Source organism: Saccopteryx leptura, chromosome 13, assembly GCF_036850995.1.
Source record: "Saccopteryx leptura isolate mSacLep1 chromosome 13, mSacLep1_pri_phased_curated, whole genome shotgun sequence".
In the NCBI taxonomy this organism is placed as follows: domain Eukaryota; kingdom Metazoa; phylum Chordata; class Mammalia; order Chiroptera; family Emballonuridae; genus Saccopteryx; species Saccopteryx leptura.
This window is the reverse complement of record NC_089515.1, coordinates 33395279-33407626: the sequence shown is the minus strand read 5'-3', so window position 1 is coordinate 33407626 and position 12348 is coordinate 33395279. Positions and strand designations below refer to the sequence as shown.

Here is a 12348-nt window from a genome sequence, read left to right as displayed (position 1 = left end):
TGCTCAAAGAACTTAACCATGCCACACCACTACTAGGTGGAGCCCCAACAGACCTATGTTTTACCTCTAGCCTGGCCCATACTTTTCTTATCAGTTGCTTTTCATGGCTCTTATTTGTTTAGCTAAGATGGAAGAATGACTAATACCCTTTATATGTCAAGGTCAGCAGCAGAGGGGAAAGAATTAAAGGGAATATGTGTACAAACTTTGTGATTCTTGCTTCATAATCACAATCACCCTTACCATTACTCCCTATACTTTCCCCACTAAAACACCACCCCACCATCACCAATCACAAAATCAGTTGCATATATTTTCATAAGCAGCTTTAAATTCTTTTCAAGACAAGGCAATGGAATATGTCAATCAAATTAGAATTCAGGTGACCATTTATCCCAGTTTGCTTAGGACAGTCCCAGTTTATACCAGCTCTGCATAGTTCACCCTTTTACTCTTTAAAAAAAAAAAGATTCCAGTTGAGAGGTTAAAGTATATTTACCCTAGTTAAAAATACACTTTGATTTTCCGATAAAGTGCTTTCCACGTGACGTGCTTTTACCCACACTAATGCATTTTTACTTGCATAAAAACTCTGCAAAGTAGGACGAGATATATTTTCTATTAATTAAATGAAGTAAACCAAGGTTTCAAGTAGTAAAGCAGTGACTGTCCAAGATCACACACTTTAGTAACATAATCAGGGCCAGAACCAGGACTTCTGACTTCAAGTCCAATACTGTTCAGCTGTGGACCACTTTGTGCAAATATCTGAGGACAGGCCAACGTCACTCTTCCGTTTGGTAATGTGCTTGTGCTTGGACTTAGAACAGTTTAGACAGGCTCTTCCTTGTCCAGGCATTGTCCTTTCACATGTAAAGCAAGCAAGAGATGAAAGAAGAATTACATAAAGAGCTACTAGTGAATCCTGGAGCCAAATGACATATATCTTAGATTTTACCAGTGTGATCACATCAGAACATTGGAATCTTACATTTACTCAAATTAGAATGCACCATTAAAAAGGAAAGCAGGAAGGCCCAACAATGAGTGCCCTTGTTACAAAGAATATATAAATGGGTTCCACCCCAGTCTTATAGATATACAGTATTTCCCCCATGGTTATATACTAATCTCCCCACTCCCTTTTTTTGAACCTAAAACCAGTAAAATTCTACACTCCTTGGTTAAGTGGCAATGAGATGATGGAGAAAACCCTTGGTCCTTCAAAGACTGGCACAATGCTTGGAAAGGTCTCTAGGGTACCCCAGAGGTGCTGAATAGGGCACCACACCACTAAATAAACATATACCCTCCTAACCTCCTCAAAGGCCTGCCCCAAGAAAAGGCTGCAGGACCTCTCTCTTTGCAATGACAGAAAGGCGTCCCGTGTGCCTTGGAAAGATGACGCCAAACCTCTGGCCAGTCTAGCCGGACTGCAGCAGAGGGGTGCACGCCTTCAGACCAGCTGTGGTCTCCGCAGCCCCACGAGAGAGGCGGCCCGGGAGGCTCAGGAGCTGAAGGCAATAGGGCAGCATAGGACCAGCCCCGTCCCCCGGGCGGGGGAGGAGGGCCGCGCGCGCAGGCGCACCGCCGCCCCCGCCGGCCGGAAGAGCCTGGCAGCAGAGCCGGGGCTGCCGGCGCCAGACGCCGCGACGGCCGTGCGGAGAGCACAGGGCGCACCATGAGTTCCGTGGACAGCCCCGGGGCCACGGAGCTGCAGCCCCGGGTGCCGCTGGCCGACGACACGCCCCCGGACGCGAGTGAGGAGCCGGCGGCCGTCGAGGCAGTGGAAACATCCGGCCCGGGCTGTTGCTGGTCGTGCCGCTCCTCGCCGTCCGGCTCGCGCGCGCAGCCTGGTGAGTTCGGGTGCGCGGCTCTCACCCTCGCGGGGCCGGGCAGGCGGCAGCGTGGGCATCTTGGGAACCGCGGGCCGGGGGCGCATTGCGGTCCGCGACCCCTACCCTGCCCAGCCCAGAGTCGGGGAAACCCTGGATCTGACACCCGGGGGCAGCAAAGCAGAGTCCCCAGTACCCGCCGGCGCGAAGACCGGAGAAAGTTTCTGATTGAGTTTGGAGCCCTTTTGGAATTCTAAAACGGTTCTATAATTAAAGTGCTGCGGACAAGCCCGTGGCCACTGATTGCAGTTCGGCGTGCCCGGCCGAGGTCGGCGCTTTGGGGGCGCGGGGGGGGGGGGGTCCTAAAGAAAGGCCAGCTTCCAGCCGACGGTGGCTAAGAGAAAGCTAACCCTGATAATTGATCTCGGTGGTAAATAGTGTTCCCTGAAGAGGAAGTTGAAAAACATTAAATACAAAACAAGAGTTTGTACCGCAGTCTTAGAGTCTTAGAATCTTGGAAAGGCAAGGTTGAGTGGGGTCACTGGTTCTTGATCTTTGGGGGTTAGGAAGACTTTTTATAGCAGCTGATGTACAAGGAGGCAGAGAGGCACAGTCTTATTAATCTGGTGAAGGTGTTCACGTACCCATCCCCTAAGCCAAGGACCCCGTGTAAAAAACCCTTGATCTTGTTCAACGTCTTACTTTGACAAATGAGGAAGGTGAGGGCTTTGGGCGTTTTTGTTTTGTTTTTCCGAAGAGCTAACGTGTGAGTGAGACAAGGCACAGGTCCCAGACGCGCCAGCTTGCCAGAAAGGCAGCCTAGGGCCCTTTCTACTAGCTAGCCTCAGCGCTCTACCACCTACTTGGAGCAGTTTCCTGGAAAATAAGGGAAGTAGGCAGATGTCCTTTCAAGACAAAGTTACACAGCCTGTACCACCTCATCCTCTGGGTCGCCTCCCCTAAGTGTGACTCAGGATTTCTAGGTCTCTTACTTTACCCCAGCTTCCTTCCTCCCTGAATGCACTTTCTTCAATTTAGAGAGAGAAACCCTAGGAAGATGATTCTAGCTCCATTTTTGTCCTAAATGCTAACAGGTTATCAGAATTCTAATTATTTATGCATGGGCTACAGCAGGGGTCGGGAACCAATGGCTCACGAGCCAGATGTGGCTCTTTTGATGGCTGCATCTGCTCGCAGACAAATCTTTAATAAAAAATGTAATGTTAAAAATATAGGCCTTGGCCGGTTGGCTCAGTGGTAGAGCATCAACCTGGCGTGAAGGAGTTCCAGGTTCGATTCCCGGCCAGGGCACACAGGAGAAGCGCCCATCTGCTTCTCCACCCCTCCCCCTCTCCTTCCTCTCTGTCTCTCTCTTCCCCTCCCGCAGCCAAGGCTCCATTGGAGCAAAGTTGGCCCAGGCACTGAGGATGGCTCCATGGCCTCTGCCTCAGGCGCTAGAATGGCTCTGGTTGCAACAGAGCAACGCCCCAGATGGACAGAGCATCACCCCCTGGTGGGCATGCTGGGTGGATCCCGGTCGGGCGCATGCGGGAGTTTGTCTGACTGCCTTCCCGTTTCCAACTTCAGAAAAATACAAAAAAATAAAATAAAATATAAAACATTCTCATGTATTACAATCCATTCATTTCCTACCGCTCATGTTCATGGTTGTGGGTGGCTAGAGCCAATCACAGCTGTCCTCTGGGACAACACCAAATTTTTATTGGATAATGTGTAATGTACACAGGTCGTTGTATGGCTCTCACAGAATTACATTGTAAAATATGTGGCGTTCATGGCTCCCTCAGCCAAAAAGGTTCCCGACCCCTGGCCTAGAGAGCCTCTAGAGCAGGAGATACCCCAAGCTGAGCTGACCAGATGTGCAGCCCTTGAAGAGGTCAGTTTCTTACCTTATCATCCTATGATTAAATGTCATTCTGGTGGAATGCTGAATTAGTCATTGCAAACTCTTAAACATTTGCCTTGTGAACTGTTCACTCAGGCAGCACACGGCAAAATGATAAACAATATAAGCAATTGCACTTAAGAATCTTGTGATTCTTATAGCTTCAAAATAAATTGCTAACAGTAAGACTTAGTGATGGTTATTAAACGGAGACCAGATAATATTCCAAAAATAGGATTGCCACAGAAACACTTTAAACCACAGTACTGCTGTCATTGAACTTTGTGACGGTATCATTTTAGCCTCTTGAATCAACTGGTTATCTCAACAAAGCTTATTTTTCAAGTTCAAGTTGCAACTGTCATCCATTTTCCTTACATTCTTGGATAACCTTCATGGGCAGCATACAGCTGCCCTAAGACATCTACATTTTTCTTGAGGGACCATGTGGATCTTAGACTGAAGCAAGGAGAAGAAGATGGCTTTGGTCTGTGCCTTACATCCCCCTGGAAGGAATGAGTTCTTAAGCAAAGATTAGAGAAACTGAGCAACTTTTCTGTTTTCTTCTAACTCAGGAAATCACACTATGGCCAATTAATTTGAATTATTTAGAGTTACCAAATTATTAGATATGTTTGTAGTAGAATATAAACACAGAAGCATATTATATAAGCAAATGTCTCTGGATTATGCTGCTCTCTTGCCCGTCCTCACTGACAGATTTGAAATGATTGTTCAGTAAGAGACAGGTTTGTCTGTGCAGAACCAGTTCTTACCCTCATTTGCAATCAGGTTCAGCTAGGCTTTGTAACAACTGTCTTACCCCAGTCAGGAAGCATGGGCCTTAAGTGTTTATGGGCAAGAAAATATATGAATGTATTTTTTTTTTTTAATGTTCAGTTTATTGAGTTTAGAGAGAGAGAGACAGGAATATCAATCTGTTCCTGTATGTGCCCTGAGCAGGGATCAAACCAGCAACCTCTGTTCTTCGGGACGATGCCCTCCAACCAAGATATCTAGGCTCTCTGGCCAAGACTATGAGTGTATGTTTTTAAGGAAAAGATAATCAGAGCCAGGGGTGTGAAATTAAGTTTTCAAAGAGTTAAAATAGCATGTTAAAATATTCCTGGGGGAAAATTGAGAAGTTTAGGTTGGAGAAGATCCTTGAAATATAGACCAGGGAGATGTTTTCTGTCCTTAACTTGTTCTCTTCTGTCTGTGGGTGTAGGTTCTATGTATGGGTTGGGTTTCTTTTAAGAAAAAGTATTTTATTTGGACCTGAATTCTGAAATTTCAGAAGCTAAATTCTAAGGCTGGCCACAGCCAAAACATGTATTTAGTTGTGCTTAACTTAAAAATCTTCCAAAGCTTCCTCTCATAGGCTGAGTGGTACGTGCAGTTTGCTTCTGCGGTATCTGAGCACATAATTACAGAGCAAAATGTGGAGGATGCTGGCACTTAACAATGTATATATAACCTGTAACATGACAACTGCCAGCTCAAAATCACTCTTCAGCTGTGTACCTACAACAGGAAGAGGTAGGAGATTCTGACCAAAAGGCATCTTTTACTACAAAGGACAAGGTGTAGAATGCCACATATTACTTGGTGTTTGCATTTATAAGGGAAGGACATTTAAAAGCACACACACACACATCATTATGCAATACTGTTCTATAGCGGAAGAACACATTGTAAATTCCTAGATAAGAATGATAACACTGTTTTTACTATAAATTGCATTTGCCCACACATTGTTTTAGCTCTGCTGTGCTCTTAGCTCATGAGAACCAGTAGTGTTTACTTCTTATGCTTTATTTCATTTTTGTGTGTGTGTGTTAGTTGAAAATAGAAAGAATATATTCTTTAATGAATGGCCTTTTAAGGAGTTCTCTGCATCCTATGCCATTTTGCTCTCCTCTGAATGCCAGGGGGTGAGATTGAAAGCAGGTTCTCTCCTGTTTTAGGCAACTAAGACAAAGGAAGTGGCTAACCAAAAGCTTAATGCTCATACAGACTGTCATTAATAATTTGATACTTGATGGCCTATAGAAAGCAGAAGTTGCCTGGTTCAGATCAAGCCAGGAAGTTGGTATTAGATGGCAATTCTAATTTTAAAAAATGTACTTGAAAAGCACGTTGGGATAGATAATCCAGCCCCTGCTCTCAAAGGTTTATGTTCTAAGTGGAAGATAAATCATAAACCATGAAAAGTGTAGTAAGGATTTGACTAATGGTTCAGAAAAAAAACACAAAACAGCCTTCTCAGGTCATGCTGTTGCCAGTGGTCTTACACTCCACATCTTTCCGTGAAATTCTCTCATATTTTTTCATTTAGAAAATATTCACAGTTGGCCCTGGCTGGTTGGCTCAGTGGTAGAGCGTTGGCCTGGCGTGCGGGGGACCCGGGTTCGATTCCCGGCCAGGGCACATAGGAGAAGCGCCCATTTGCTTCTCCACCCCCCCCCCTCCTCTCTGTCTCTCTCTTCCCCTCCCACAGCCAAGGCTCCATTGGAGCAAAGATGGCCCGGGCGCTGGGGATGGCTCCTTGGCCTCTGCCCCAGGCGCTAGAGTGGCTCTGGTCGCGGCAGAGCGATGCCCTGGAGGGGCAGAGCATCGTCCCCTGGTGGGCAGAGCGTTGCCCCTGGTGGGCGTGCCGGGTGGATCCCGGTCGGGCACATGCAGGAGTCTGTCTGGCTGTCTCTCCCCGTTTCCAGCTTCAGAAAAATAACAAAAAAAAAAGAAAATATTCACAGTCTTCCATATGCCAGAGATAAACAAGACAGCCAAGGTCCCAACCCTGGAGGAGCTCACAGGCTTATGGCAGAAATCAGATAGCAACAGTTAGCCATAGAACACAGTTAAAAACTTTTTCAGAAAGCCCAGTTTACCAGTGAGAGGATATAAACTATTTAGAAACATTTTTATCTAGTCATCTTGACAAGCATTTCTGAAAGATTTCTCTTACTGTCTTGGCAAGCATTTTACTTCTTTTTGACTTATAGGTGAGGGATGATTCTTTAGTGAGCCAAAGAAGTCTATTTTATAGGATGAAACTGCACTTAAAGAACGCAGGTTTAAATAGTTTTCTTCATCTATAGTTCTTCATTCTTGGTGAGGAAAATGTTTCAGACCCCAAATACAGGTATACTTAGGCAGTAATAGTTGTAGCTTGTCAGCCATTCATTAACGCTGTCCCACTTTTCTCAATTTCTAAGTGAAAATGATAAAACATATACTTGGAGGCAAGGACTAACCAGAATTTAATCTTTTTCAGAAGCCAAGAAGAAAGCACCCTGTCCTGGACTTGGCTTGTTTTACACATTAGTGTCTGCCTTCCTTTTCTCAGTGAGCTCTTTATGTGTTAAAAAAGTGCAAGACGTCCATGCTGTAGAAATTAGTGCATTCCGATGTGTGTTCCAAATGTTAGTCATTATTCCTTGCTTAATATACAGAAAGTAAGTATTTCTTATCTGCAAAGTAGATGATATTAATAAATGGTTGTAAATCTTTTGACCTGCTCAAATTATTTACTCTATAGTACCTGCTTTAGGCTTCTCATAGATTTACTGGCCCTGCACCCTTTGGCTCTGATTAATGAAAAGTCACAAGGATCCTACCCAAAGAAGAGACTCATAAACACAAATGACATACCCAACAAAGGGGGAGGAGGAGATTCGACTATTCTCCACTCCTCATTTGAGAACAAAACTTTTCTACCCATCTTGTACCACGCTCCCTTCTTTGTTTTGGCGTACTTGAGAGAAAACAGGAAATAAAAGGAAGTGACAATGTCTCCTAGAGTCAGGTCTTTAAGTAGAACAGGTTCCTCTGTTACCAGGGCAGACAGAAGACTACAGTAATAATATTTCAGGCCCTGGCCGGTTGGCTCAGCGGTAGAGCGTCGGCCTGGCGTGCGGGGGACCCGGGTTCGATTCCTGGCCAGGGCACATAGGAGAAGCGCCCATTTGCTTCTCCACCCTCCCCCTCCTTCCTCTCTGTCTCTCTCTTCCCCTCCTGCAGCCAAGGCTCCACTGGAGCAAGGTTGGCCTGGGCACTGGGGATGGTTCCATGGCCTCTGCCTCAGGCACTAGAGTGGCTCTGGTCGCGGCAGAGCGACGTCCCGGAGGGGCAGAGCATCGCCCCCTGGTGGGCGTGCCGGGTGGATCCTGGTCTGGCGCATGCGGGAGTCTGTCTGACTGTCTCTCCCCATTTCCAGCTTCAGAAAAATACAAAATAAATAAATAAATAAATAAATAAATAAATATAAAAAATAATATTTCAGTCTCACCTAGGGTGCTATGGGAATGGGGAAAGGTAATCTTGAGGAGGGCCTTTTAAACTGCTTTCATATTCAGTGTCCTCACCTATAAACTGGAGGAAGTGATATTCTTTGTCCTCTACCTGCCTTGTGGGTCCAAGGATCAAATGAAATTTCCTGTAGGACACAGTGCATTGTATAGAATGTAACAGTATATGAAGACTATTTCCCATCCTCACTGATCTCTCCTCAGGCAGCCCCTCTTCCCCTTTCATACGGAACCCACCTACACACACCCTCCCCGGGTTAAAATTATACTCCCCACACTTATAACCTCTACACAGCCCTGTGTTCTTTGAACCCTGGCAGAAGAGACCAGTTGGGTTCCTGGTGGCTGCCTAGTGCTTTCTGTCTTTCCTCCTTTGGTCAAAGATGTACCAAATTAAAAACGTCAGGTGCTTGTCACCAGAGTCTCCTTATATCTCTAACACTGCATATTCACTTAGAATTGTTTCACTCTGCTGAGGATTTGATGAAAAAAGGTGAAAACCTGCTAAGATCAATATTGTCAGAACTTCCTATGTAAATGTGGACAAGTCACAGTGTTTTAGGAAATGGTGGTAAGCCTTCAGAAATTTCTAAGTGTGGCAGCAGACTGCTGATGCTAACACAACCATCCTTCCCATTTTGGAATGAAGGTATTGCCAGGGGAAGGCACTAGAAGAATTTCCTTAAATCCTTGGTGCTTATCTCCCAGCTTCTGCACTTCTATTTCTAACTTCAGAGACCCATGGTCCCCATGTCGGGCCTAACTGCTACCCTAATGCTGCACAGCCCTGGCACATGTCAGCAAGCTGCGCGCAAGCCAGGAGCCTCCACAGTCCTCTGTTTAGTAAATACTGAATTGAAAAAATTTTGAGTAACTGTTATTCTATTTATCCAAAAGCTACAGATTCTTTTTCAGTGTGTTTTAACACTTTTCCTAATGGGAATAATGAAAAGTCTCACATTCATTGGCTAAAACAAAATTTAGCATTGCTTCAGCTTTTCTAGAAAAACTTGTAAGATTGGGGGAATGCACACTATCCAGGACCAAGTTTTCTTATATGGGGCAGCTAACTCTTGAAATTGTATTTCTTATCAAAGTAACACATTCTCATATATTTAAATATTTAGTAGAATATTTGGGGAAAATAAATATAAAGGAGAAAAATTACCTATACTAGAATAAAGTTAACCACAATGAACATTTTAGTATATTTTCTTTTGTCTTTTTGTAAACATATATATACATATAGAAAATATCTAATATAAGAAGAAAAATATGTATTTACTGAATTATAATGATACTATATAGTTCTCTTGTATTATTTTTGCTTATACTGTGAATACTATGTCATTAGCTATAGTTAGAAAACATTTTTTAAAGGTCTAAATGGTTGTGGACATTATCATTTAATTTGCTATTCCCTTATTTTTTGATAGTTAAGACTTCTAAAATAATACTTTATTTAAAAAGTTGTAATTTAAATATAAATATCGAGTTTGTTAAATGTTTGTACCTTCATTTGAATTTACAGAAGTGGGTTCATAGGCCCAAAAGATCAACGCATCTTCCTCTTTCTCAGAGGAGTCCTCGGGTCTTCCGCCATGATGCTTTTATACTACGCTTTCCAGACAACGTCCCTCGCCGATGCCACGGTTATCTCGTTTAGCTGTCCGGTGTTTACGTCTATATTTGCTTGGATATTTCTCAAGGAAAAATACGGCCTTTGGGATGCTCTCTTCACCGCCTGCGCCCTAGTTGGAGTCGTCCTCATCGTGAGGCCGCCGTTTTTGTTTGGCTCCAGCGCCGTGGTGATGCAGGAAAGCTACTCGGAGCACCTGAAGGGCACGTTCGCGTCAGTGGGCTATGCCGTGCTCGCTGCCTTCACCCTCGTTATCCTCAGAAAGATGGGGAAGTCCGTGGACTACTTTCTGACCGTTTGGTATTATGTAGTGCTGGGCCTCTTGGTGAGCTCCATCATCCTCACCATATTAGGAGCGTGGAGTCTGCCCGACTGTGGGTTGGACAGGCTCTATCTCATAATGGTCGCGCTGTTTGGTTTGGGGGCTCAGGTGTTTCTCACCAAAGCTATTCAGATAGAAAAAGTAGGGCTAGTAGCACTGATGAAGACTATGGATGTGGTTTTTGCTTTTACCTTTCAGATTATTTTCCTTAATGATGTCCCAACTTGGTGGACAGTGGGTGGTGCGCTCTGCGTAGTAGCTAGTAGTGCCGGAGCGGCCATTCGGAAATGGTGCCAGGGTTCCAAATGAAGCATCATCACTGAAATGTTTATTTTTTTTAAAAAAAGTATACTGTCATGTAGTCCAAACACACCACACATGCACACTCTCGGAAGATCTGTATTTACTGCATTGGTTATATTTAATACATTTCACAGCTAAAATATCATTTTTGAATATATGTCTTTAGTGAAGCATAGCCTGTTGGTTTGGTCTCGCGATTAGTTTGTTTGGTTTGTTTTTTTGTTGGGGTGCAATTGTAAGAGGACACCTCATTAGTTAAAGAAACACTGCAAAAAACTTTATGACTCTAGTATAAATATGTAATTTTTTAAAATATATTTTTGGTAATGATGGAATATAGGTAGGGAGGAAATTTTAGATGCTCTTTTAGCAGTGTAGAGGCTAAGCAACTTACTGGTAAGAATGCTGCTATGATTCGTATTATATTGAAAATTCATTTGAAACATAATTCCATTTAGGAGGCCAAGGCTGAAACTTGGAATAGGTGCCTACTTAATAGCGTTAATAATACAAATGAATTAGCCTGATTTTCAAGACTTTTATAAATTATCATTCTTTTAACCCATATTTGTGCCTTTTCACTTTAAGCTAGAATTTTTATATGTAAACTTTTTGAAAAGTCTTTAAACCACCAAATTTGACTAGTTTCTCTTTTCAGTGACATTAGCAACTGTTACTGTCATTCTATAACTTTAAGTCTGCTGCGGTTTTTTTTGAAATCGCGCTAAGTTTTTTCTAAGATTTCAGGCCTTTAAGTCACAACTGAGAAGTCTCGGCATGGCCAGTGTGCACATTTTTATCTGAAAGTATTTTCCCCTCACAGAAATGTGATTTTCTATAAATTCCCTTTGAATTTATAGTGTGATGCCAAATAAAATTTTCTCAGGATTTTATTAGATTGAACCATTTGAAATTGCTGAGATTTTACCTTTTTAATTTATAAAAACCATAGTTTCTCATGGTTCACCCTAACAGATAACCTCTCTTACTTACCCTCTAAGCCAAATACTTAGAGGACTTTGGAATATATATTTTTATAACAACTTTTTAAATTACAGTAATTCTATTAAACTTATTTTTATAATCTTTTTCCCTTATGGAATTATATGTAATAATGCTTCCTGTTATATGTTAAATGTAAAGACCTGTGAATTCCATGGTTGGTTGACTTTTGTAGTTTCTTGAATAAATCACTGTTAAATTCTGGTATATCAATATGATACTAAATGTCAATGCTGCACCATGATATTATGTCATGAAGTCAAACAACACACTATATATCTGGAACTTCATCAGGCCCATACTTGTCAGTTACAGAGAGAATTAAATATTTAGGAAAGCTTGCGAGTTTAATCAGGAAGTGGGGAATAGATGGAAATGATTTTTTGTCACAGTGAATCTTTTGTTTTGGTGAGGTTATAATGGCCTCCAACTCTTTGTCAGGCCTAGTATCTATTATTATCTTAAGCCTGTAAATTTGAAAGATTATTAAACGCCTTGCCACCCTTGCATCACAATTCTTCCAAGGTAAAAAGGTACTTGGCTCTGAGGTTTATGCCGCAGTAAGAAAAGATGACGTCCAATAGTTCCAGCAGGGAATTTTCGGCTTTCTGATTGCCCCAAAAGCTTCCCACCTGACAAATCCTACATGAAGTCTATTTAGGGGAGTTACACTATCATAACTTTTACCTAATTCACAATATTGGAGTTTTAGAGTTGCAAAAGCATCATTTTGCAAGTATCTTAGATAATTCTAGAATCAGAGCTTTTTTTTTTTTTTTTTTTTTTTTTGCATTTTTCTGAAGCTGGAAACGGGGAGAGACAGTCAGACAGACTCCCGCATGCGCCCGACCGGGATCCACCCAGCACGCCCACCAGGGGCGACGCTCTGCCCCTCTGGGGCGTCGCTCTGCCGCGACCAGAGCCACTCTAGCGCCTGGGGCAGAGGCCAAGGAGCCATCCCCAGCGCCTGGGCCATCTTTGCTCCAATGGAGCCTTGGCTGCGGGAGGGGAAGAGAGAGACAGAGAGGAAG

At 43.3% G+C, this 12348-nt stretch overlaps 1 protein-coding gene across 1 annotated transcript; it reads left to right on the top strand.

Moving 5' to 3' along the window:
* Positions 1 to 1592: 1592 nt before the first annotated feature.
* Positions 1593 to 12026, top strand: SLC35G1 (solute carrier family 35 member G1). The gene is made up of 3 exons (XM_066355171.1): positions 1593 to 1856; positions 7019 to 7199; positions 9583 to 12026. The coding sequence occupies exons 1-3, from the start codon at positions 1682 to 1684 to the stop codon at positions 10319 to 10321; spliced, it is 1095 nt and encodes a 364-aa protein (XP_066211268.1). The 5' UTR covers positions 1593 to 1681; the 3' UTR covers positions 10322 to 12026.
* Positions 12027 to 12348: the final 322 nt, after the last annotated feature.